Source organism: Arabidopsis lyrata, assembly GCF_000004255.2.
Source record: "Arabidopsis lyrata subsp. lyrata unplaced genomic scaffold ARALYscaffold_1, whole genome shotgun sequence".
Classification (NCBI taxonomy): domain Eukaryota; kingdom Viridiplantae; phylum Streptophyta; class Magnoliopsida; order Brassicales; family Brassicaceae; genus Arabidopsis; species Arabidopsis lyrata.
In genome coordinates, this window is record NW_003302555.1 from 32,153,821 (window position 1) to 32,180,843 (window position 27,023).

Here is a 27,023-nt window from a genome sequence, read left to right on the forward strand (position 1 = left end):
CGATTGTCATGAGGTTTGAAAACGTTTGGTGTTTGGTTTCTTCACGACTCTTCATGTCAAGACACAACACCAACTAGCTGACCTATTCACCAAGGCCGACTGCACTTCAGTTTCATCATTTGCTTTCCAAGCTAGAAATACATTACTCCTTTCCAAGCTAAAAACAAAAGAAAAATCATAGAAGGCTAGTACAAGTTGTTGCTGCAGATTTCGTATGATAAACACATGTTGTGCTATCGAGTTTATAAAAAGAAACAAAAGGAAACATAGGATTGTATTCAATGTACTTCCTTCTTTCTAATGTTCTTAATTGAACTACACAGATTCCACCGCGACTTTTCAATTACAATCTTCCATCTTTGACATTGAAGAAATGAATTTTTAAATTTCATGTCTTGCGCCTAGCTTTACTTTCCAAAGAAATGAGATTCCGAAAAACACAAATCAACCAATGTCAAGATCTTAACACTATCCATTGAAAACTAACCATCAACCGTTACAACTTTCATCTCTGGTGGCCCAGCACGGAAGAGGAGCTCGAATAACAATAGGATCATCCGTAACAGGATGATCCAACGACAAACACTCAGCATGAAGCTCATGCCCCTCAAATGTTCTTCCTCTCCACTCATACATTCCATGATACTTCACATCTCCTCGAATCGAAATCCCAAGATACTGACAATGTAACCTAATCTGATGCGTCCTCCCACTTCGCGGAAACGCCCTAACCACAACAACATCATCTCCAGCACAACTCAATTCTTGCTCCCGTTCAACAACAATCACATTTTCCACTTCACAAGATTCGGTTTCCACACCGTTTACCGATACAACTTCAAACGTCGTCTCCATATCTCTAACAAAAGAACCACCAGGTAAAACTCTACCAACATCCAACGCAGCGTAAACACGCCACGCTCCGTGTTTCGACCGTCCATGACCTGAACTAACCGTAATCTTCCTCCAATTTGGAGATGAACCAATACAAAGAGCAATGTATGATTTACGAATCTTATGTTCTGTGAAAGCCTTAACAAGCTTAGCAGCGACTTTATGTGACTTAGTAATAATCATCACACCACTAGTATCACGATCTAACCTATTCGCTAAATGAAACTCACTCGAAGAATCTGAAAATCGAATTAGATTTAGATTCACAAACATAGAGAAATCGAAGAAGAAATTAGATTTTAGATTCACTAACCAAGAACAATTTGAGGAGCAGAGCGAAGAACAGCTTCACAATAAACACCTTTTGGTTTATTCACAGCCATTAGGTATTCGTCTTCGTATAATACATGGTCTCTTGTGAGATTGAAGAGACTTGATTTCGATGAAGCTTCCATTGCTCTTCTGAGTTCAATGTCTTTGGAGATTGGAGGTGGAGGGGGAGATATGGGTTTTGGGTAATGGAGATTGAGTTCAGAGGTAGCTTCCATGGCTTTGGTTGAGATTGCGAAATAGGGTTTTGTGAGAATTGAATTTGTAGAGATGGAGAAGGAGAAGAGGTTTCGAAGCAGTGACATTTGTATCCTTTCTCTAACCTTTTTTATTATACGTTTATAAATACTAAACCGATCTGAACCGAAATACTGATCCAAAAACGAAACCATATTTTAAAAATTGTTGAAAAAAAACACCAATTTATCCTTTTTAAATCTGCAGGTGATGTTAACAAACAGAAAGCTGCGGGTAAATCTAAACCAAAGGAGGGGGAAAAAACGGATGGTGCACATCGATTGTCGAAGAAAGGGATGGTGGCGCTCCTGAAACCACCGGCAAATACGTGAAAGCCTTGAGCTGGAACTGTCAGGGAATAGGAGCTGACCTGACAGAAAATTATTTAAGGGATTTATGGCGAAAACATAAACCAGACATTTTATTTTTATCAGAAACAAAAAGATGTTTCTCTTATTTAAAGAAATTTCAATTTCAGTTTGGTTATAATAATTTGTATTCAGTTGACCTTAGCGGTGCTAGTGGCGGCTTGGCTTTATTTTATAATAATAAATTAAATTTAGAAATTCTTTATGCAAGCAATCGGATTATTGATGTTAAAGCATTATTCGGGAAACAAAAAGTTTTTATGTCATTTGTTTATGGTGATCCTGTTGCCACAAAACGCGACATTGTTTGGGAAAAAATAACAGAGTTGGGTTTAAACCGGAAAAAACCATGGCTAATGATTGGTGATTTTAATGAGTTGACTGGAAATCATGAAAAGACAGGTGATAATTTACGATCACCTGCTTCCTTTGTTCCTTTTAATCTTATGATTCGACATAACGATATGTTAGAATTTTCGTGCTATGGTGAACAATTATCATGGAGAGGTAATAGAAACCAACAAATTGTGAGATGCAGGCTTGATTGGGCTTTGGGAAATGAGGATTGGCACAATTTGTTCCCTTATTCAAAAGTGGAATATCTGGATATGATTGGTTCTGATCATAGACCGATTCTATTGAGTTGCGAAAAATCTTTGGCGAGGAAAAAACGCCAGTTTCGGTTTGATAAGAGATGGGTTGGGAAGGATGGTCTTACTGAGGCCATTGATTCGGGGTTGAATCGAACAAGAAATTTTAGAGTTCCTGTTTTTGTGGATAAAATTAAAAATTGTAGAAATTCCATTTCATGGTGGAGGAAAAATAATATCCCGACAGGCCAGGCTAATATTTCTTCCCTTAAGTTGGCTTTGGAAGAAGCGAAGAATGATGATTCGATTCCACAAGAGGAAATAAAAAGAATCGAAAATAAATTAAAGGAAGCCTATCAGGAGGAGGAGATGTATTGGAAGCAAAAGAACAGAAATTTTTGGTTAAAAGTGGGAGATAAAAATACCAAATTTTTTCATGCTTCCACTAAAAAAAGAAGGGCAAGAAATAAGATTTCAGGTTTATATGGCCCTAATGATGTTTGGGAGGAATCAGAAGCAGGAATGGAAGAGATAGCAACTAGCTACTTTAAGGATCTATTTAATGTTTCCAATACAAATGGCATCGCTGAGATGGTACATGAAGTATCTCCTATTATTACGGAAGATATGAATAGAGAGCTAACCAAAGGGATTACAGAAGCAGAAGTTAGGAAAGCCTTATTTTCCATGCACCCTGAAAAAACACCAGGCCCAGATGGCATGACGGCCTTGTTTTATCAAAGGTTTTGGCACTCTTTAAAGGAAGACTTAGTAGGTTTGGTCAGTGATTTTTTCAGAACAGGATGTTTTGATAAGAGAATAAACGAAACAAATATTTGTTTAATTCCAAAGACCGAAAGGCCACAGAGGATGGCCGAGTTTAGGCCAATAAGTCTTTGTAATGTGAGTTACAAGATTATTTCAAAAATTCTTTGCTTAAGGCTTAAAAATATTTTACCTCGACTAGTCTCTGAAACACAGTCGGCTTTCGTTTCAGGTAGACTTATTACAGACAACATATTGCTAGCTCAGGAAATGTTTCATGGACTCAGGACGAATAGAATGTGCAAGACAGATTTTTTAGCCATTAAAACAGATATGAGCAAAGCATATGATAGGATAGAATGAGAATTTTTGGAGGCTGTTATGTCACGAATGGGATTCAACTCTAGTTGGATCTCTTGGATCATGTGGAGTGTTAGTTCCGTTTCGTATCAGGTTTTATTGAACGGAGAACCTAGAGGAAATATAATTCCCAAAAGGGGTTTACGGCAGGGTGATCCTCTATCGCCTTATTTATTTATTTTATGTACGGAGGTCCTGATTGCTAATATTAAAAAAGCAGAAAGAGAGAAGAAGCTGATCGGAATTAAAATAGCAAAAAGAAGTCCTCCGATCTCACATTTGCTTTTTGCGGATGATAGTCTCTTTTTCTGTAAAGCAGATACGGAGCAGTGTAAAACGGTGATGGATATTATTGGAAATTATGGCAAAGCTTCAGAGCAAGAGATAAATTTCAATAAATCTTCGGTCATATTTGGTAAGCGTGTAGCACACCAAAAGAAAGATGAACTAAAACATTTCCTTGGTATTACTAAGGAAGGTGGAATGGGTACTTATTTGGGTATACCAGAGAGCCTAGGGGGCTCAAAAAGTAAAATCTTTAATTACGTTCGGGAAAGACTTAATGAACGGATTAATGGTTGGTCAGCTAAATATCTGTCAAAAGGTGGGAAAGAGACAATGATCAAGTCTGTTGCTTTGGCTCTCCCAACATATGTTATGTCTTGTTTTAAACTTCCTCAAGAGTTAACATTTAAGTTAACAAGTGCTATTTCTAATTATTGGTGGAGTTCTAATGGGAAAGACCGTGGAATTCATTGGATAGCATGGGAAAAAATGTGTATGGATAAAGAAGAAGGAGGTTTGAGTTTTCATTCTCTAGATACATTTAATGATGCCATGTTGGCTAAACAGTATTGGAGGTTAATCCAGTATCCAAACTCATTAGTAGCTCGAGTGTTAAAAGGTAGATATTTCAGGAATGTTCATCCTTTAAATGCTAAAAAGCCAAACTCTCCATCGTTTGGATGGAAGAGTATTTTTTCTACTAAAAGACTCGTTGAAATGGGTGCAAGATGGTCTCTTGGTTCGGGTTTTAACATATCGGTATGGAGAGATCCTTGGATTCCCGATGTTAATCCACGCCCCGCAAATGGCAGAGGGAATTTGTTGCTTCCAAGCCTAATGGTTAACCATTTAATTAATCCGGTTACTAAAGAATGGCACCTCCCAATTTTACAAGAATTCTTGGATCCGGTGGATATTCAAATTATTAGTGGACTAGCTATTAGTCAAGTTTCTAAACCAGATAGGCTTATTTGGTATTATACAAAATCAAGAAAATATACAGTAAAATCAGGATATCGGCTTGCTCGAAGTTTGACAAAAACGACCAAATGGGGTCCAAATTATAGAAAATTACAAGCACAAGCTTGGAAAGTCAAAGCTCCACCAAAAATAAAACATTTCTTATGGCAAATTGCTTCGGGATCCTTGGCAGTTACCTCAAAATTAGCACAACGAGGGATTCATTGTGATATTATCTGTAAAAGGTGTGAGACGGCAGAAGAAACAATAAATCATGTTTTATTTGAATGTTCTCATTCTAAAAAAATATGCGAATTATCCACAATACCTATGGTTTCAGGTTCTTTTCCTCTAAGCTCGGAATTTTCAAATCTAGATTATCTTTACTGGAGGTTACCACCTCCTCTAGATGGGGGAGAAAGAACCAATTGTTTTGCTTGGATTTTGTGGTTCATTTGGAAAGACAGGAATAAAAACGTTTTCAAAGGAATTCAATCTGATCCCACAGATATTTTAAATCACGCTTTGAACGAGAAATTAATGTGGGAAGATGCTCAGTTGGAACCGATCGAAACTAGTATTAATACGGAAATTTTGGAAAGCCCTATCCAATCTATAAGATGTCGGATTGATGGCTCTTGGAAATCTTTGGATCCAACTATGGGTATAGGATGGTGGTGTTTTCAAGGAAATGATCAAACGATACTACTTGGTGCAAAGTGCCTTCGGAGATCCCCCTCCCCCCTTCACTCGGAGATGGAAGCGTTAATTTGGGCCATGAAGAATGTCTTTTCAAGAAGGATTAATTGTCAGGCGTTTGAAACAGATTGTTCAGAGTTAGTCTCGATGGTACAATCACCTAAAGAATGGCCCGCTTTCTCTAATCTGCTAGATGCTTTTAGACTGCTCCGTGACTCTTTCCCCTTATTCTCGCTTTCTCTTATACCTCGTTTATGTAATGTTAAGGCGGACTGCTTAGCCCGTTCTTCTAGACTTTTATTTTCCGAAGTTACTTTTGTAAACACTACTCCTCCTAATTGGACAACCAATCAAGGTGTTATTTAATAATTAATGTGTGGTTGACAAAAAAAAAAAAATTAGAAAAATCTCAGAAAAAACCTCCAAGTTGAAACATTTTCCCAAGTAAAACCTCCAACTTTTTTCGTTCTCATATAAAACCTCCAAATTGAAAAGTTTTCTCAATTAAAACCTTCAACTAATTAATTTTCTCTAAAAAAACTTTCAAGTCGTCAAACTTGAACCCGATCAATGGTTGACCAATGATCACTGGTAATTTCGTTCTGAATAGTTAATAGTCGTTGACGACATCTATTTTTTGTTTATTTAGTTTCCAAAATTTTATATGAACTCTAAAAATTAGAAAAAATGTATTATAGAGTTCATAATTAAGATTTTCATATTTTCTATTGTAACTAACACATGTGAATTTTGAAAACTAAATAAACGGAAAAAAGATCATTAAAAACCGTTTACCGTTAGTTAATCATTGATCATGCACAAATTTGACGACTTGAAGATTTTTTTTAGAAAAAATTAATTAGTTGGAGGTTTTATTTGGGAAAGAAAAAAGTTAGAGGTTTTAATTGGGAAAAAAATTCAATTTGGAGGTTTTATATGGGAACGGAAAAAGTTTGAGGTTTTAGTTGGGAAAATGTTTTAATTTGGATGTTTCTTCTGGGATTTTCTCTTTTAAATTTGGTTGAAAACAACACCAATTTATCTTCTGATACTTTAAACCACCAATTTTATTTTAATCACAAACATTTGTTAACCGAATTAATTTAGGCTCGTCATGAAATGTTTTGACGAAACGAATTAACGTGATTAACTTTCCGTTACTCATCTCCATAATCAGACTGCTGGAAAACTTAATATAGATTATTATCGAAATTTAAGCAGTTAATCTGTTCCGTTAAAACATTTAAAACGTGCACAAATTGGCTTTGTCGGTAAAATTTGTAATTAAAATAAAGCTAAATAAAAATTGGTTCTTTAAAGCGTAAAAAAAAAATTGGTGTTTTTCAACCAAATTTAAAAATTGGTGTTCATTGGGTTTGACTCAACACACACATAATAGGCGTTAATGGACCATGCAAAAATACATGAAGAGAAAGAAGAACAAAGTGGACCATTAAGTATACATTTATCCCCTGTCCAAAAAATCGGCCGCCTAGCTGTTTAGACGCTGATCGGATGAGGACCGCGGCGATTTTGTCCAAATCGGTAAAAAAAATCGGTGATCTGATTTTTGTCCGCCTAGCACAATTTTTTTTTTTTTTTGGATCTAAAATTCAAAACGTCCATTTGTGTTCATAATTTGTATAAAAATCATAAGTTTGACCTTAAATTCTTGTTTTCATGTGTTTAATGCAATTTTATAAACAAGATTATATAAATTTGTTATTTATAATGGATTAATATGTTTTTAAAATATTAAATAGCCTTAAAACTAGTATCCGATTAATCCCCGTTTAATCTCTGATTTTCTTGCTAGGCGCTAGGCCCATCCTCACCGCCGACTAGCGTCTAGCGATTTTTTAAACATGGCATATATCTCTACGTGGGATATGAGAAAGTGGAGGTGAAGGTAGGTGTGAGACAAGACATCATGAGTGTTCTAGGGAACATAGAGAGAGAGAAACAAGGGTTTCTTGAGCAAGTTTTCTTCTTCTACTTTGCGGTCTTTGATTCTAGTTCTTCTTGTACCAAATCTATAAACCGAAAACAACATCACAAGTCAAGTAGTGGTATTTGTAACCTCTTTGATATTGTGAAGATTTGAGAGCAGAGCCGTGCTTACGTTAGACAATATGAAACCTTTGCCTCCAGCCTTATTTTATATAAAAAAAAAAAACTTTCAATTGCTTATTCATTTTGTTTTTAATGTACTTTTGAGAAAAAAGTTTACCATAACCTAAATTCTTAGATTATCATTTTTCTTTAAATTATAAGCTTGATGTTTTAATAAATTCAGCTAGTCAGATTTTTCTCGAAAGTAGAAATCGCAATAAGAAATAAAAAAAAAATTCCAAAATAAAAACAAGTCGCTATATATCTCAACCATCTCTTCTATTATACTTTCTTTGTTTCACAAAGAGTGTCCGAAACAAAAATAATTCGATTTATATGGAGCCATTTGTTTCACAAAGAGTGTCGTTTTGTATTTCCAATACAAAATTTGAATAAAAGTCCATGTTTAACCCTATTTTTAATGTATTAATAAGAGAGATAATTTTAATTAGTTTATTGATAAGGAGTATAGTAGAAATTTTAATAACTTTCTTAATATGTGTGAAAAAGTGTAGAATGACACTCTTTGTGAAACAGATGGAGTATTAACTAAACAGATGGAGTATTAACTGTGGATTTAAACTTTTTATTTATCGTTGATGTTTTGACAATCTTGTTTATTCAGAAGAAAAAAAGTTATAACATAATGATTGTTACTCTAATTCTTTGTTCATTAATGATGATGATTTTTATTTTGAGTTTTTTTAGGATACCGCATCAGACCTTCTTATTTTCTTGCACGGCTCTGTTAAGATTCATCTACTAATAGACTTACTACCGGTTAAACGAGTTTTAAAACCCAAGGTCATAGAGGAAAATCTTCTTAGTGTTTCCAATGAGTGTCTCAATGCATTAAGAAAAGTGTTAATTGTGTAAATGAGAAAATAACAACAAAACATGAACACTTCAGTAAGACAAACAAAAGGTGGGAAGTGTGAGAGATCTGAATACCTAATCCGCGTACGCTTAGAGAGAGCATGATAATACAAAGCAATTAAACTAAGCATTTCATAATTATCTCTAATTAATTATTATCTCAAAGTAAGCGGAAATCATATTCTCAACTCTAGCTATCTTAATAAAGCCTTGATCTCCGTTTGTGATTCCATAAGTATCTTGAGCCTCCCAAAATCTCACACCATTGCAATCTATCCACAACCAGTAATAAGCACTAAGTGACCGCTAGTTTCATTTGCCTCTGATTTATATGGAACTCTTCCCACAATATCATCATAAACCTCTATTAGTAAACACATATATAATTTCGACTCGCGGTTTCGAGTAATAATAATACATTCCAAATTTTACAATTAACAACAGAAATTAATGGTGACAACTACCAAAACTGAGCAACAACAGTGCAAAAACTGAGCAAAAACAATGCAAAATGTATATATTCAAGTCATCCTTTTTGAAATTGTCTATATATATTAATGATGATAGTTCATACTTCTCAAATTTTGTTTATTGGCTATAAAAGATGATCTATTTCCCAGATTAATTTTTTCTATTTATTTTAGTTAAAAGATTTAACGTAATAATTTTTCCAAAGGTTAATCTAAATTATGGCTAGGTTTAATTAATAGTAACAACTAAGTTTCTTTCTTGGGAAATGTGTATATATTCAACTTATTCTTATTGAAATTGTCTATTGATATTAATGATGACAATTCATACTTCTTAAATTTTGTTTATTGGCTAATTAAAATGATATATTCCTCATATTACGCGGCTCTTTTCTTGGGCAAGGAGTTGAGAGCAAGAGATTTCCTTGGAATGTACGGTTAAAGGCCTGGAACTCGGTTATCAAACGCTTTGTCAAGTTTTAGAATTCGTGTTAATTAGTTGAAATCAAACAATAATTTATTGACTAATGAACGACTTTCTTACGCTTGCTAATTCGCACCGGACTTCACGGCTGATTTCCCAATGAACATCTACTTGTGCTTCAACGGAAACACATTCATCGTCTATATTTGTTATCGCTGGAGTTTGTACGTGGTCAAGCAGCTGAATCATGATCTGAACGGATCCACACTCCAGCTCTGAGATGCACTTAGGTATTTGTACATTCGTGTTTCCAATGAGTGTCTCAATGCATTAAGAAAAGTGTTAATTGTGTAAATGAGAAAATAACAACAAAATATAAACACTTCAGTAAGACAAACAAAAGGTGGGAAGAGTGAGAGATATCTGCATACCTAATCCGCGTACGCTTAGAGAGAGCATGATCATACAAAGCAATTAAACTAAGCATTTCATAATTATCTCTAATTAATTATTATCTCAAGGTAAGCGGAAATCATATTCTCAACTCTAGCTATCTTGATAAAGCATTGATCCCCTTTTGTGATTCCATAAGAATCTTGAGCCTCCCAAAATCTCACATCATTGCAATCTATCCACAACCAGTAATAAGCACTAAGTGACCGCTAGTTTCATTTGCCTCTGATTTATATGGAACTCTTCCCACAATATCATCATAAACCTCTATTAGTAAACACATATATATTTTCGACTCGCGGTTTCGAGTAATAATAATACATTCCAAATTTTACAATTAACAACAGAAATTAATGGTAACAACTACCAAAACTGAGCAACAACAGTGCAAAAACTAAGCAAAAACAATGCAAAATGTATATATTCAAGTCATTCTTTTTGAAATTGTCTATTGATATTAATGATGATAGTTCATACTTCTCAAATTTTGTTTATTGGCTATTAAAGATGATATATTTCCCAGATTACGCGGCTGTTAATTTTTTATATTTATTTTAGTTAAAATATTTAACGTAACAATTTTTCCGAATGATACTCTATATTATGGCTATGTTTAATTAATAGTAACAACTAAGTTTCTTTCTTGGGAAATGTGTATATATTCAACTTATTTTTTTTGAAATTGTCTATTGATATTAATGATGACAATTCATACTTCTTAAATTTTGTTTATTGGCTAATTAAAATGATATATTCCTCATATTACGAGGCTCTTTTCTTGGGCAAGGAGTTGAGAGCAAGAGATCTTCTTGGAATGTACGGTTAAAGGCCTAGAACTCGGTTATCAAATTCTTTGTCAAGTTTTAGATCTGTGAACCTTTAATTGGTTTGTGAGGTGATTTGGATCAAAACCCTTATAATTGGTGATTTTTTTTTGACATTTTTTCTATTTTAATATGGTTTGAATGGATTTTTTTTATATATATCCGATAAACCGATCCGAACTCAATCGAAAAATAAAAAAACAGATAGAAAACTGAAGTATCTTTTGTAAATTAAGGATGTATTTGACTGAAACTCGAATTGGAATCGCAACAGAAACCGTACCAAACCATAGGCCTGGGCATTCGGTTAACCATTCGGTTTCGGTTCGGTTACGTTCGGTTTCGGTTAGTTTGGATATGGTAATATAATAACCATTCGGATATTTTAAGAATTTCGGTTCGGTTCGGTTCGGTTACCTTTCGGTTCGGTTCGGTTTGGATATTTAAATAGATAACCGTAACTAACCAAACTTTTATCACGTTTGGTTTGGTTCGGGTTTTTACCCAAATTAACCAAAATTTACCGTAACTAACCGAAACTAACCAAAATTTACCGTAACTAACCGAAACTAACCAAAATTAACCAAAAAAAAATACAAAAAGAAAATACAAAAAAAGAAAGTATTAGAAAAAAATATTAAAATTTGATTCAATTTTGTAAAAGAGTATTTAACTTTGACAAATATAACAAACAATATTTGAATATTTTGATTATTTAAAGTATTTGATTATTTTGATTCTAAAAGTAATTAATATTTTGAGTTTATAATTATAGTTTTGGATATTATTTTTGGGTATCTTATAGGTTTTTGGATATTTCGGTTAACCGTTTGGTTATCGGTTCGGTTCGGTTCGGTTTCGGTTAGTTTGGATAGGGGATTTTACAAACCATTCGGTTATTTTAAAAACTTCGGTTCGGATATGGTTCGGTTTTTTTCGGTTCGGTTCGGTCGGTTATTTGGTTAGCGGTTTTTTTGCCCAGGGCTACCAAACCATATACATTTGGATACCATATTAATAAACCGAAAAAGTCGAACCGAGTCCGAACCAAAGCCGGATTGAACCGAATTTGAATCCGAATTCGAAAAAACCGAAACGTCTAAACGACGCCGTTTCTCATAAACCACAAACCCTAACTATTAACAAGAATCGAAAAATCAAAAGTTCTGATTCAATTTCGAAATGTTATCGTTAATCATCAGAAGATCTCGAAGCAGATTCATCAATGGAATCAAAACCAGAACTATTTTCTCTTCTTGTTCCTCCCTCTCGTTTCCAGATTCAAGCTCTTCAGTTTTGGTTTCTAGAAGAATCTTCAATTCAACACCTGCGTCAAGCTCTTTCGGATTCAATTCTGGGAGTAGTTTCGTTTCCACGACTCGATCATTGAACTCAGAAGCTGTAGCTGTGGCTGCGACTTGTGACGGACTTACAGTAGAACGAATCATAGCTAATCAATGGCCGATTTTAGATGAGAATGAAAGTGATTGGAAAAGTCACGCTGCAGCAATTTCACAATCGATTCAAGTCATCAAGAGACGATTACAGGTAAAATTCTACTTCAGAGATTTGTGTTTTGGCTACATATACAGTATTTTATACTCTCTGTTATGGTTTTTGGCAGTGGAAGAAACTTTTGGTGAGGTTAAAAGTGTTATCTGCAGAGCTGAATAAGCCTGATTTATGGAATGATCCGATTCATGCTGGTAAGATAAGCCGGGAACACGGTTCGCTTACGGGGAAAATGAAAGGAGTTATGACATTTGAGAGAGAGCTTCTTGAACATATTGATATGTTGAAACTTGCTAAAGAGGAGAATGATACAGAGTTAGAATCGGTGTGAGTTTTGTACTCATTTCTTAAAAATATAGGCTTGTGTTTACTAATTTATCGGAATGTTTCGGCTCGTAGGTTAAATCATAGGGGAATTACTTGAGAATCATAGGTTAAATTTTGCTTTGTTGTAATATTGGTAACCATGATTATTTGTTTCTGGTGCAGGAAACATTGAAGGCAATGATGGATATGAGGAGAGTTTCAAAAGAGAAAGAACTTGAGGCTTTATTATCTGCGGAGAATGATCCGTGTTCCTGTTATATTGAGGTGACTATCGGAGAAAATATGTATGAGATTTTTCTGTCTCTGATTTCATATTATAAATCTGGAAGGTTTGTTGAATAGGTTCAAGCTGGAGCTGGAGGAACAGAGAGCAATGATTGGGCATCTATGGTAATGGAAATGTATAAAACATGGGCTCAACGACGTAAATTTTCAGTCACTGTGGTTGATGAAGCGGCTGGGGAAATAGCGGGAATCAAGGTTTGCTTTTAATTATCTTTATATATGAATTGAATTGTGCATTTTGTATTAGAGGAATCTGATAGAATCCAAACCGGTTAACTTTTGTTTATTCACTTCAGCTAGAAATACACATCATAGAGAGACCTAGCCAAATCCTGAATTCCACTCAACTTGTTCAGCCCCAATGTCTTTATAACATGTTATATCTCTAGCTAACCGAGTCAACTATTATTGCCGAGCTGTCTATGTAGCTACCACTACAAACCACTTAGGCTAATTACAATGCTCCTGCACTAGACTACCAGTTGGCTCACTTATCGAACCAATTGTGTAGTTTGGTTTATCTCATGCTAAAACTCATGTTCTGTCAGTGGCAATTGGTAAAGTACTATAATCTAAAATTTTGAAATGCTGGCTTACGATTGATCCAATGTCTTGACCAGCGTGCGACGATCAAAGTTAATGGTGAATATTCATATGGATACGCCAAAGCAGAAGTTGGAGTTCATAGGCTAGTGCGTATATCCCCGTTTGACAGTGGAAAACGGAGGCACACTTCGTTTGCAGCGGTTGCGGTGATTCCAATTCTAGGTGATGGTTCAACCCGAGTGCAGATCAATGACTCGGATCTCCGGATCGAGCGGTTCCGTTCTGGAGGAGCCGGTGGACAGCACGCTAACACGACAGACAGTGCTGTGAGAATCATTCACATACCAACTGGCATAACAGCAACTTGCCAGAATGAAAGGTCTGGTTTCAATTCCACTCTTCGTTTCTCCTAATTAAACAGACTTTTGGCTAGGGCTGGCTTTGTTTTTTCGGTTTTTTTTTTAACAGTTTTGAGAGATCTATATAGAAGTAGGACAGAATCTGGTTTTGAGAAATGTGTAGGACAGATTGTTTTTGATTCATTTTTAAAAACTCGTTCTGTTCGATTTAAAGTGAAATTGTGTTGGTTTTGGATTGGATTGGTTTTTATGCCCATCCTTGATTTTGGTATGCAGGTCGCAGCATATGAACAAGGCTTCAGCAATGGCGGTACTACAATCACGTTTAGACCAACTGGAGATGGCTCGTCAGACAGCCATGAATGCTCAACATACGCAATCACTAACCGAAATCAGCTGGGGAAACCAGATACGAACTTATGTTCTTCATGTATGTAGATACCGAATTCACACATTTTCGGTTGTAATTTGAGTTTATCCGACAACGAGCTGAGTAACTATTCTTTGTTTTTGTAGCCATACAGAATGGTGAAGGATCTGCGAACAAACTACGAAGTCTCTGATCCCGACTCGGTTCTTGAAGGAGACTTAGATGGTTTCATCTTGAGCTTCTTATCTTCTTCTTTAGACAAAGATGATCCAGAACATTAGTTTAGAGATGTTGACATGATTGTCTCAAAAGAGTTATTCTTATGTTACTTGAAACGTCTTTTTATTTACTTAACTCCGAAAGGATTTAGATTGGCGCAGACTCATTCATTGTTTTTAAAATGGCTTCAGTAAAATCTTTATAATCCAATATTTAGTTCTAGCATTTGTAACTACTTTCATTAATAAAGATCTGTATTCCTAAAACCATGAAACACTAGTAATGTGTTTTTTTTTTCGGTTTGGAAATTATGATGACTAAAAATTGTAAAATTTTATGAACTAACAATTGTAATTTCACTTTAAACGAGATAAAGTGCGATGAATTTATTCAAAAAAGGAACAAACTTTATTAAAATCCAAACAAACTTTATTGAAATCCAGAATAAACTAAAAAACACCTAAAATCCAAACAGTAAACCAAATAATTGCTAACATAATAATATCTAAAGAAAGATAAAAATCCTAAATCAAATCGAGAACTATGAAACTCAGACCCTAATGTTGCTGGAAACTATTTCCTCCCCCGGAAAGAAATGTCTGTTAAGCAACATAACAGAATCGGCAGCAATAGGCTCGTTGTCTTGGTTCCTATGCCATGTGTACTGCGCGTGAGTCCTGTTCTTAATCTCTAAAACCGCGTGACCAAAACTCGCCTCTCTATATGCCGAGTAACTCGGTTGTGGATCCACGAAACTGCATAAACAAAGACACACAAATATTAGTTTCATATCACCAAAACAACAAAATATTATTTAAAAAATTGTTTAAATTTTTGACCTATTTGCAATTCCTTCAATGTTTCCTCCATCTCCGATAGTGATGTAAATAGGAGCAGAAAGATCTTTCACAGGAGAGCTCAACCCATTGGTGATGTTGTACTTAATATTAGAGATACGTTCGGATCTCTCATAGGCATGAACATGACCCGACAAAACCAAATCGACCTTGCTATTAACGAGCCACGACTCAAACATAAGTCTCATGCTCTCACCTTCCATGTAATGGTAGTTATTACTGTTGTACCACGGAGAGTGAACCATGACAATCAACCATGGAGTCTCTTCTCTGTTCACATTCTTCAGCTCTTGCTCAAGCCAAATGTATTGAGGCGTGTATTTTCCTAAAATGACATAACATGTTATATAAAAAAAAAAACTCAAATAGCATTAAGATATATTTGGGTTTTCATGTGCTTGTTAATTACCATAGGCCGAGTAAGAAGAGAGGACGATGATGTGAGCAGAAGCACGTCTAACTGAGTACCAAAGAGGAGAAGTGCTCTGTGAAGCTTTGTAAGCATTGGGGTAACGGTGAGTGTATGGCTTGAAGGCGTGAGGCTCACCCTAGTAAGATTTAAGTGGTTAAACATAAAGTATTAAACCAAATAACAAAAAGACAAAGATTATAAAGATTTATTATGTGAATCTTACTATGTTAGGAACGAAATCAATCTCATGATTTCCGGCAGCAAAGATGAAGGGCTGGTAAGCAGCGCAAGGCTCCATAAATCTTCCCCAAGTATCCCACTTTCGTTGGTCATGATTCGGGTGGTCGTCTGCGTATGACAAGTCTCCGGCAAATAGAACAGCTTGGCCTTTAGGATTCGACATGTAATGATACAATGTCTCATTTGAAGCATAAGTTTGTCCAAGATCACCTACAAACAAAATTTATTAGATCGATTTAAAATCTCAAATGTTAATGATAGTTTTCGATCAAGATGTATAAAACAAAAAATGTACCAATGATGCCGAACGTGTATGGAACATCGGGTCCGATCTTTGGAGGAGTAGTGAAGGAGAATTGTCTAACGGATTTATCGGTACCAACCTCATAGATGTATTTGGTATCATACTGCAATATAATATAGATACAATTATAGAAACTATAGAATTTTTTTTTTTTTTTAAGTGTTGTTAAATGAATAAAAAATGATGCTATAGAAAGTACAAACCTCGAGTCCATTAATGGTGGCGTGATGCAGAAATCCAGAAGCATAGTCATAGAATCTGTACGATTTCGTGGAAGCGTGAGCTCTCTTTTTTGCTGGCTTTATGTCACTACCATTAGTAGCGATCCAGTAAGTAACAATGTTAGAACCAGCGAGGTTTAACGGCGTGACCCACGAAACAATCATGCCATGCCCATCATGGTCTCCTTGAGTCAGATGAACCTAAAAAAACCACCAACAATAAAAAAAAAAATCAATACGAATCTTATTGTTTGGTCACGATATAAACGATAAACCATTCATGTAACTCATTTGAAACACACATATTAACACACAAATGACCATACAGAATTTTGTAGGACGAACGTTTTTTGAAATGATCTAAGAACAGGTTACTAGCTCGATCGAGATTAAAATAACTAAATCAAACCTGTTCAGGAGTGTTATAACCAGCAGGGGAAGGGAAAGTTTCGAGAGACATTTCAATGGATGGTAAAGCTTGGCGAACAAATTCACTTGTTGTTCCACCATTGATCACTATGGTATAGCTTAAGAACAAGAATGCGAATATAACAAGATTCGCCATGTTTGATAAGTTTTTCTTTTTGCTTCTAAGATTTCTAAGGTTGTGTGTTTATGAGTAATGAGGTGAAGTTTATATATAAGTTAATTAAGGGTGTTTTAAAAAAAAACAAAAAAAAGAGATAAAATCGAATTCTAAGGAATATGCTAGTACAAAAAGATTTTGTTCCTTATATTTAGTTAAGAATATTATTGATAAGATGACAAAAAAAATATATATATATATATATATTATTGATATTTTTTTAAAATCTCGTTTAGTTTGCTAATATCATCTATATTGTTCAGGAATCAGGAACAAATAGAAAGAATATTTATACTTATGCTTACAGTTTTCTAATTTGTTACTTCTAACTGATATTTTAATATTTACTTAGTTTAAGTTACCAAAAAAAATGTCGTCAATGAAGAATAATAAACGAAATTAGGGTTTTGTGTCTAAACCCTAAAAAATGTTTTATTTATCTCTCGCCTCCCCCATTTTTTTGTCTTTTGGATTTTTATGGAAGTTAACGAACAGAACAGAGAAGCAGACTCTTAAATAGGCAACCATAATTTTTCTGAAAAGGCTTTGTCAGTTGTCATGTATTCTCTGATTCTTCTTGGAAAAAGATCTATCGAGTTGCAAAAATGGCGTAATTTGAGAGTTTCAGTGAAGCTTGTGCAAAACGTAATCTCTGTTTTTGCCAGTTCCTTCTCCTCTGTTAGTGCTGATGATGTGAGCCTTCGAGATGCTCAAAAAGAGCCGAAGTTTACAGTCTCTTACCTTGTTGATTCAGTTGGTATACCGATAAAACTCGCAGAATCAATCTTGAAGGAAGTCAGCTTAAAGGACGAGTGCAATCCCAATTCTGTTCTGAATCTTCTTAGAAGTTATGATTTTACAGATTCTCAGATCTCACGCATCATTAGGACTGGTCCAAGATTGCTCTTGGAAAATGCTGAGAGTTCTCTTGGTCCCAAGCTTAAGTTTTTGAAGTCCAGAGAAATTTTAAGCTCTAGGCTCAATGACATTGTTACTAGAGTTCCGAATATCTTGAGGATGAAAGAGGAAAAAGATATGATCACATACTATGATTTTGTTAAAGCCATTATATCAGTGGGTTCGTGATAGGAGACCAGAGGAGGAAGGTGCGGGTGATGAGATGGCAAGTGAGGTTGCAACAAGGAGATCAGTCCACGTCAGCCGAATCGCAAGTACCTGAACTGACGAAGTCTTGCGACTTCTTTCTTTTGTTTTGTTTGCAACAATAATTGAGAAATAGTCATCCTCATTTTGAGGAAAGCATTTCTCCATCTTTTCACTTCTTGTTTTGTAGGAGCAATGACTCCACTTTCTGTTTCTTGTTATTTGCTTCATTGTAATCTTTCGTCTATTTAAGAAATTAGAAAACAACAAAAATAGGTACTCTTAACTACCAGTCTATTCTTGTGTCTCTTACTCTGAAGAGGGACCTTAACATTTTAACACTTAGGATTTCTATAAGGTATGCGAACTTTATCCAAATATTGAAGAAATCCATTATGAAGGTTATTGAGATGAGTTTCGATCCGTTCGCCCCAAGAATTATCGATGCTAAAATTGTTGTTTACACATTAAGCAATGAAACAATAGAAGAAAGAGTCTTTACCTATAAAATGGTAGGCTTTGATGTATGGGAAATGTTCAAGAAGTGTCCTTTTCTGAATATCTCGGAGAAGACAATAACTCAATGTTTTGAAACCTTGAAGAAGTGTGAATATCTCCACAATGTATTGGTTTTTCAGAGCTGGAGATAACTCAGAGTTTTGAAACCTTGAAGAGTGTGGATTAGTCGAAGATGAGGTCGAAGATGAGGTCCTCTCTATGTTCAAGAAGTATCCGCGATGTATTGGTTTTTCTGAGCAGAATATATTGAACTCCGTTGAAACATTTTTAGGCCTAGGATTCAACAAAGATGAGGTCATGATGATGGTCAAGTGCTATCCTCCATGTCATAATTTATCAGCAGAGTCAATTAAGAGGAAGACTGAGTTTCTTGTATAGAAAATGAATTGGCTACGAGAGGGCGTGCTTTTGATCCCTGTGGTACTTGGATGCAGCATGGTAAATAGGATTTTACCAAGGTGCAATGTCATCAAAGCTCTTATGTCCAAAAGATTGCTCAAAACTAAAGTCTCTTCAATGTCTTCTGTCTTGATGAGGTGTTTCTTGGAAGATATGTGAGGAAGCATGATGACAGCTTGTGGATGAGTTTATGGCTATTTTCACTAAAGATCAGTAACTTTCCAACAATTACTAAGTTTCTTGTGGGTTCGAATTATTTCTTTATTTTCACTAAAGATCAATAACTTTCCAGCAATAAGTTTCTTGTGGATTGCGAATTATTTTGTCATGGAAGCTGCTTCTAAATTAATTTAGACAAGTTATCAAAGTTTACTTGCTCACCGATACAAAATGTTTATATCGGAAACGATAAAATCTACCAAGAAATAAGGGCCAAATGATTTTATATAAACGAACTTAGATGCTATGCCTAGAACTATATATACATGAACTAATTTAAAATTTTGAATTTACTACATGAATTACAAAAGTATGATCGAACCCAACATTGTCACTCAAAACGTCGTTATTTTAATATTAAAAAGAAAATTACAAAAAAAGAGAGCGCAAATCCAATTTTTCCCATTTTTTGGGTCGAAATAGCGCAAAAATCCAAGTTAATTTGCGAAACAAATTAATATATTTATGACGTTTCCATATTTCGATTTTGCAAATAAATGACCAAGCTATAATCATTACTGCAATTACTTTGTTCTCTAACCCATGCTTTGAAGTAAAATATTTTTTGTTGATAATTTCAGTTCGATATACTTTAATTTAAATCTAGGCACCTGTTTCAGTATAATTGAAGTTTGAGTTAGTCATGATTCTATGATAGAGCACAAGTTAATATAGTTTAATATGGTTTGATTGTTTTGGGAAGAATTTATAAACGAATTTAAACTAATGATTCGTTAAAGATATGTTTTGGTTTTAACATTTTCCTTTAGGTTTGGATTGTTCTTGTAATCTTGTGTGTTCTTTAACATTTTGGAATATTCGGATTTTGTGTGCTAAATAAGGGATTGCTTTTGGGATTTGTTTGTTTTTGACTAGATTTTTGCAACTGAATGTAAAGCAATGAATCATGTTTTTCGCTTAACATGTTTTTAAATTAATCATGTTAAACGATAATTAATGTTTTTCGTTTAACATGTTTTTAAATTAATGATTTATTTAGTTTTTGGTGTATTTCGGTAACATTCTTCTATATATGATTGCTTGGAAAAAAGAGATTAGTTTTAGACTTTTAGTACTCCACTACGATCAATATTAGTATTTTCTTAATAAATGATATTCGATTTTTGATTAATTATATATTCAATTATTCAATAATTGATTGAGAATGAGAAACGAAGATTTGATTCTATACTTGAAGTGATATGAAAGTTTATACACATGCAACATTAAATACTCAAGAAAGCGAAAAACAACTTTCAAGTACCAATAACATATTCATATACCGGAAAGTCGGCCATTTCATACCCGATCTAAACTCAAGTGTTCAATTCATACCTAACAGTTTCTTATGTGTTAAAATATACTCAACATTTTTTTTTTTTTTTTGTAAACCATTACTTAATTAAGGTAGCTCAAACTCCATAGAAGGAGGAGAAAATACATGAAGCAAAGGCGTTTTCAAAACGCAACAACAAAAGGAAACGAAGACGGAGAGTCTTGGTCTTCATACGTTTGATATCAGCAATGAAATCGTCAACTGCAAATGCATGGCCACCGACATTGAGAAGAAGGGGGAATTCTTGCCAATCCGAATAATAAGCCATCCTTGAGACACCCACCGCTAAGGCTGCGATGATCGCCACCTTCAAAGCAAGTTCCTCTACCAGAGCAAAGGAGACAACGGGTCGGAGAGATGATCCAAATTGGATCGATGCCTTAAGTGGGTCCTCCATGCCTCCATGAACCACCCCATCCCGTAGCCAATGGACATAGACGTCCATGATGCGTTGGGAAGACAGGCAAAGGTGTCTTGATGCTCTTCTATCATCTGTAAAGGTTGCTGGAATGGATGGAAGATTTTATCACAAAGGACCTCAAATTTACCACCATCCTTAACCACAGAGAAAGTTAAAACAAGCCTAACACCGTCCTTAAAACAAGGAAAATCGAAGTCACCATAGAAGTGATCCGAGAGATAACCTGAGACAAACAAATTCACACCAAAGCCAAAACCAACAGTCGCCAAAGACTGTCTACAAAGAGGCATACTTCCGATAAGAGACATTACATCCATACTAACAAGGCTTCGATCAAATCTGATAAGTCTATCATCCTCATACTGAGGTACGAACCTCATAAAGAGGTAAAAGGGAACTAACAGAGGATCGTTTCTATACCATTGGACAACGCACAAGAGGGTAATAGAGACCAAACCTTCTGACGTCAAGTTGAAGGGGAGGGGAGACATTGGAATCCAAGGATGCTCGCTGAAGAGAGAACAGATCTGATCCTTATCCAAGGAGAATCCGGCGAGAGCTGCGTCGAGAATGAGGTGAAGCGAGTGAGACAGCGAAGTGGTGACGAGAGCCTCTAAGCATCTACGCCTTGGTGGAGAATCCGGTGGATTTGGGGGTACTGGAGGGTACGGTGGTGGAGGTGGATTAACTGTCGGTTCTGGAGGAAGCTTCAGTCCGAGAGAGGTGAGGAGGGTCGACGAAAGAAGATGCGCAGGCTTCTGGGATACCACCCAAGAGGAACCAGCCATCTCTCCGGAAACAGGAGGAAGACACATACAAGACCGAAAGACCATCGGAAAAACGCCGGACCACGCCGGTAAGAAAACGAAAAAGCGCCGGAAAAACAAACCGGAAGCAACGCCGGAAGAGCCGGAACGGAACCGGAAGACACCAGAGATCGCCAATCTAGAGGAAAGCTGCTGCCGGAGAAGCCTCGCCGGTGAGAAAAGCCATGGAGAAATCTTCAATCGGCGCCTCGAACTGTGGGCCTGGGAGAGAAATCAATCGACATTTATATTAAAGATCGAGCTGGTGTCTGGTTCTCAATGGGTTCTAAAATAACTAAAAATTACACTCTTGAGTCTTGAGGATTTGTTTTGATTCACTTTATTTTTAGTTTATATCTTTTTTTCATCACTAAACATTTAGATCACATACTCAACATTTTCAAAAATTCAAATTTACTAAGTCATGCGAAATTATACATTCTGCTGACGTAGATGCCATGTCGTTGATGATGTTGATGACGCGGTTGCCACGTTCTTGATGACGTCGTTGCCACGTCATCATCACCTTTAGAAAATAATTATTTTTTCTTGACTTTTTTCGTCTTCAATTAAATCATTTAACAAAACTGTAGAAAACTTATTTTTTATATAAAGATTTAAAATCTTATTTCGATACTAATAAACTATATTTAAACCGATTTTATAATCTCTACAACGTATTTATTGGGATAATTGTATTTTAAGAACATAATACAATTTTTTATTAATAGTCATTGACAATTAGGGTTGTTTGAATTACGAATTTTGAGTTTATAAACTCGATTTAAATAATATATTCGGTTGAAATACTGGTTATAAGGATTGAAAATAAGATTTTAAATGCTTACATCAAAAAATGTAATTTTTTCACACTTCTCTCGGATGATAGTTATGAAGAAGAAAAAGATTAACAGATAAAAAAATATTTTTCTAAGGTGATGATGATGTCATTGCCATGTCACCAAGGACGTGGCAGCCGCGTCATCAACATCATCAACGACATGGCATCGGCGTCAATAAAATGCATAATTTCGCATGATCTGGTAAATTTAGGTATGAAATTTAAATTTTTTAAAAAATTGTGTATATTATCGCACATAAGAAACTGTTAAATATGAATTAAACACTTGAATTTAGGTCAGGTATGAAATGACCGACTTTCCTTCGTATACCCATATAACAAACTTCCCATAAACGCCCTAATATATGACTAAATACGAATAAAAGTATTACTATAGTGAGTATGACCTATATAAATGTTATTTTCTATACTATACTTAAAACTTAATTATTATTGTTATTTTTATAACGTAAAAAGTTATTCAATAAAATTTAATTAAATATCTAATTATTTTATTTACTTTATTGCATATCACTAAGTTGTACTTTAAACATATGACAAAAAATCTACTTAGGAATTTTACTAGTGATAGAAAATTATATAAATCAATATTTATTTATTTTACATATATATCTTATTATAATACATATTTTCACCAATAGAAAATTATATAAATCAATATTTATTCATTTTTATCTTATTATATAATTATATTGCAAGATTTTCAAATTAATAAAATTAATATTTATATCCATAATATTTAACTAACGTTACCAAACTGGCTTTAATACTTAAATATCTACAGAAAAATCTACAACTACAGATAGCACAACTACAAAAACAAACCTATAATGTGATTGGTTGGGCGCTAACTCCTTTATAGAGCCCTTTTTATTTTTTCTAAAGCCACAAATATGTACTAGTCATGCTCCGGCTTTATTTTTAAAGTTAAAGTCCAATTTTTTTTATCTTTTTTCTTTGTTGTAGTAACTAAAATCAACAACCAAGAAACTCTAGATTCTAATGTTGCCGGAAACTATTTCCTTCACTGGAAAGAAGTTTTTTTGTGTGCAAAAAATAGAAACAATAGCAACAAGCTCATTGTCTTGGTTCCTATGCCATGTGTATTGCACATGAGTCCTATTCATAATTTTCTAAAACTTGCCTCTCTATCAGACCCGGCTCAAATTTTTACAAGGCCCAGAGCTAAAAAAAGACAAATGATATGAAATGAACAACTTGTTTTAATTTAAGTATTTAACATATATTTTATATTAATCAATCATTTCTAATTATAAAATATCTATACACCAAAAGTTAAAACAATGTGGGTGATTTGTTGGTTGTATCTGTAGATTATTTGTTGTACAATTTGGTTGTAAGTGTGTAAGTTGTAGTTGTAGATTTTTTTATTATTGTATAATCAAGATAAGAAGGGCAATATCAAACCTGTTCAGGAGTGTTGTAGCCATCAGGAGAAGGGAAAGTATCGAGAGACATCTCAATCGATGGTAAAGCTTGGCGGACAAATTCACTTGTTATTCCACCATTGATCACAGTAGTGATGCTTAAGAACAAGAAGACGAATATAACAAGATTCTTCATGTTTGATAAGTTTTTCTTTTTGCTTATAAGATTTTTAAGGTCGTGTGTTTATGAGTAATGACGTGAAGTTTATATATAGGTGAATTAAGGTCGTCGTTGCCATGTCACCAAGGACGTGGCAGCCGCGTCATATCATCAACGACATGGCATCGGCCTCAATAAAATGCATAATTTCGCATGATCTGGTAAATTTAGGTATGAAATTTAAATTTTTTAAAAAATTGTGTATATTATCGCACATAAGAAACTGTTAAATATGAATTGAACACTTGAATTTAGGTCAGGTATGAAATGACCAACTTTCTTTCGTATACCCATATAACAAACTTCCCATAAACGCCCTAATATATGACTAAATATGAATAAAAGTATTACTATAGTGAGTATCTCGTTCAGTAAGCTTATTATTTGAATATGACCTATATAAATGTTATTTTCTATCTACTATACTTAAAACTTAATTATTATTATTATTTGTATAACGTAGAAAGTTATTCAATAAAATTTAATTAAATATCTAATTATTTTATTTACTTTATTGCATATCACTAAGTTGTACTTTAAACATATGACAAAAAATGTACTTAGAAATTTTACTAGTGATAGAAAATTATATAAATCAATATTTATTTATTTTACATATATATCTTATTATTATACATATTTTCAACAAAAGAGATTAATGTAATATATATATATATATATATATATATATATTTCATTTTTATATTATTATATAATTATATTGCAAGATTTTCAAATTAATAAACTTAAGATTTATATCCGTAATATTTAACTAACTTTACCAGACTGGCTTCAATACTTAAATATCTACAGAAAAATCTACAACTACAGATAGCACAACTACAAAAACAAACCTATAGTGAAACAACCCGACCCGTTTTTTTTTAATTATATAACTAATATTCCCATAAATATTAATTATTTCTCCACATCCACATTTAATTCAACAACTCACAAAAATCACTAAATCGATCAAATCATTCTGGTTATCCTAAATAAACCACCAAATTCAAAAGTATTCAAAATAAAAACTAGCAAAATACCAATAACAATGCAACCATCAATTCCACATTTAATCAAAAGAAACCGTTAAATTCAACTAATAATGATCACGAAAATCAAGTCTTAGATCATCCTCCTCTCCTCGCTATGATTCCACGGTCAGACTTTATCTTTACCTGCACCAAGAAAAGAGATGCATAAGTATTTCAATAAATACTTAGTGACGCGATCCTCCCATCTACGAGCTATACACACAAGCAACTAGGATAAAAAATCAACACATAATTCATAAAAACAAACCAAACCAATGACAATCATCCAATAACACAACCATCTCATGGATTTCAATTCTGGACCCATCAAAAATCCAACCTACACATCACAACAAGCAATCATATAATCCCAATCGCTTAGATAAGCTCATGGTCAGGCACTAACCTCAGCTTAGGGATGATTTTTGAACAATAACAACACCACACAACCATAGTTGACTTCTTCCACACGTCAATAGTATCTCAAATCACCGTTCAATTTCCAATCCCACCGTTGAAACGATGCTCCTAGGTGTCCTAAACCTACCCACAAAATTTCGTGACGATCAGAAAAAGGATTCGCTCGCAATCTCACTTTGAACACGAGCTGGTCAAAAACGTGACTGAAACAGAAATGCTCACGAAAACAGGGATAACTCTTAGAATATTGACTCGAATCAATATCCGTAAACGGCTGTAACTAGATATAAGTCTTACCTACAATCCCTGAAAATTTCGTCACCTTTGGAAATGAATTGATATGACGGAACTCTGTTCTACCAAAACGTGTCCTGTCTGCCTCTCTTCTCTTTTCACCAAACTTCAACCTCTCCCACTTTCTCACACTAACAAGCTCTCTTCCTCTCTTTTTCTTTGCAGGTCACGACACAGGAGAAGAGGAGGCTTGTGTCGTGATATAGAGAAAAATAGGGTTCCCTGGTTTAATTTGATTAAACCAGGATTTTACTAAACCGAGAATTAATTAAACCATCTCTTTTGTTTAATTAATAAATCGACCCTTTTAGTAAACTAGTTGAAATTAAACTGACTCTACTTCAATTCCCGACATAAACCTCTATTTTTCTATTATTTTTCGGAACACGGGCGTTACATATAGTGTGATTGCTTGGGCGCTAACTACTTTCTAGAGCCCTTTTTATTTTTTCTAAAGCCACAAATTTGTACTAGTCATGCTCTGGCTATATTTTTAAAGTTAAAGTCCAAATTTTTTTTTTCTTTTTTCTTTGTTGTAGCAAGTAAAATCAACAACCAAGAAACTCTAGATTCTAATGTTGCCGGAAACTATTTCCTTCACTGGAAAGAAGTTTTTTTTGTGTGCAAAAAATAGAAACAACAGCAACAGGCTCGTTGTCTTAGTTCCTATGTCATGTGTATTGCACATGAGTCCTATTCATAATTTTCTAAAACTTGCCTCTCCATCAGGCCCGGCTCAAATTTTTATAAGGCCCAAAGCTAGAAAAAAGACAAATGATATGAAATGAACAACTTGTTTTAATTTAAGTATTTAACATATATTTTAAATTAATCAATCATTTATAATTATAAAATATCTATACATCAAAACTTAAAACAACGTGGGTGATTTGTTGGTTGTATCTGTAGATTATTTGCTGTAGAATTTGGCTGTAAGTGTGTAAGTTGTAATTGTAGATTTTTTTATTATTGTATATTTTGGTTGTAGATATAGATTTTAGGGATATAGAGTTTTGGGTGCAAATTTATTAGTTGTAACTAAAAATTATGATTAGTAAATATTAGAATTTTATATTTATAAATTATATTTTCTTAAATTATAAAATTATATATTAT

General features: G+C 34.3%; 5 protein-coding genes and 1 long non-coding RNA gene across 6 annotated transcripts; 2 read left to right on the forward strand and 4 right to left on the reverse strand.

The window, feature by feature from the left end:
* Positions 1-255: 255 nt before the first annotated feature.
* LOC9330703 (RNA pseudouridine synthase 1) lies at positions 256-1,535 on the reverse strand. Its single transcript, XM_021012633.1, has 2 exons — positions 1,208-1,535; positions 256-1,133 (listed from the first exon to the last, which is right to left on the reverse strand). Exons 1-2 carry the CDS (start codon positions 1,527-1,529, stop codon positions 490-492), a joined length of 966 nt encoding a protein of 321 aa, XP_020868292.1. The 5' UTR covers positions 1,530-1,535; the 3' UTR covers positions 256-489.
* A 10,261-nt stretch (positions 1,536-11,796) lies between these two features.
* On the forward strand, positions 11,797-14,487 carry LOC9330704 (peptide chain release factor PrfB2, chloroplastic). Its single transcript, XM_002891905.2, has 7 exons — positions 11,797-12,195; positions 12,272-12,484; positions 12,649-12,750; positions 12,829-12,966; positions 13,392-13,696; positions 13,953-14,106; positions 14,193-14,487. The coding sequence occupies exons 1-7, from the start codon at positions 11,830-11,832 to the stop codon at positions 14,325-14,327; spliced, it is 1,413 nt and encodes a 470-aa protein (XP_002891951.1). The 5' UTR covers positions 11,797-11,829; the 3' UTR covers positions 14,328-14,487.
* A 163-nt stretch (positions 14,488-14,650) lies between these two features.
* On the reverse strand, positions 14,651-16,904 carry LOC9328014 (purple acid phosphatase 6). The gene is made up of 7 exons (XM_021012631.1): positions 16,709-16,904; positions 16,282-16,500; positions 16,070-16,181; positions 15,758-15,984; positions 15,532-15,670; positions 15,105-15,447; positions 14,651-15,020 (listed from the first exon to the last, which is right to left on the reverse strand). Exons 1-7 carry the CDS (start codon positions 16,862-16,864, stop codon positions 14,816-14,818), a joined length of 1,401 nt encoding a protein of 466 aa, XP_020868290.1. The 5' UTR covers positions 16,865-16,904; the 3' UTR covers positions 14,651-14,815.
* A 443-nt stretch (positions 16,905-17,347) lies between these two features.
* On the forward strand, positions 17,348-19,462 carry LOC110224897. Its single transcript, XM_021012660.1, is given in 9 exon segments — positions 17,348-17,967; positions 18,029-18,035; positions 18,336-18,374; positions 18,376-18,598; positions 18,601-18,660; positions 18,663-18,819; positions 18,901-19,025; positions 19,028-19,078; positions 19,081-19,462. Coding segments are annotated over 9 exon segments (1,230 nt in total). The 5' UTR covers positions 17,348-17,443; the 3' UTR covers positions 19,125-19,462.
* A 1,076-nt stretch (positions 19,463-20,538) lies between these two features.
* LOC110224500 lies at positions 20,539-21,917 on the reverse strand. Its single transcript, XM_021010596.1, has 2 exons — positions 21,341-21,917; positions 20,539-20,966 (listed from the first exon to the last, which is right to left on the reverse strand). The coding sequence occupies exons 1-2, from the start codon at positions 21,714-21,716 to the stop codon at positions 20,539-20,541; spliced, it is 804 nt and encodes a 267-aa protein (XP_020866255.1). The 5' UTR covers positions 21,717-21,917.
* A 3,119-nt stretch (positions 21,918-25,036) lies between these two features.
* Positions 25,037-26,037, reverse strand: LOC110224908. Its single transcript, XR_002329371.1, has 3 exons — positions 25,911-26,037; positions 25,600-25,736; positions 25,037-25,337 (listed from the first exon to the last, which is right to left on the reverse strand). It is a non-coding gene; the product is annotated as an uncharacterized LOC110224908 (long non-coding RNA).
* Between the last annotated feature and the right edge of the window lie 986 nt (positions 26,038-27,023).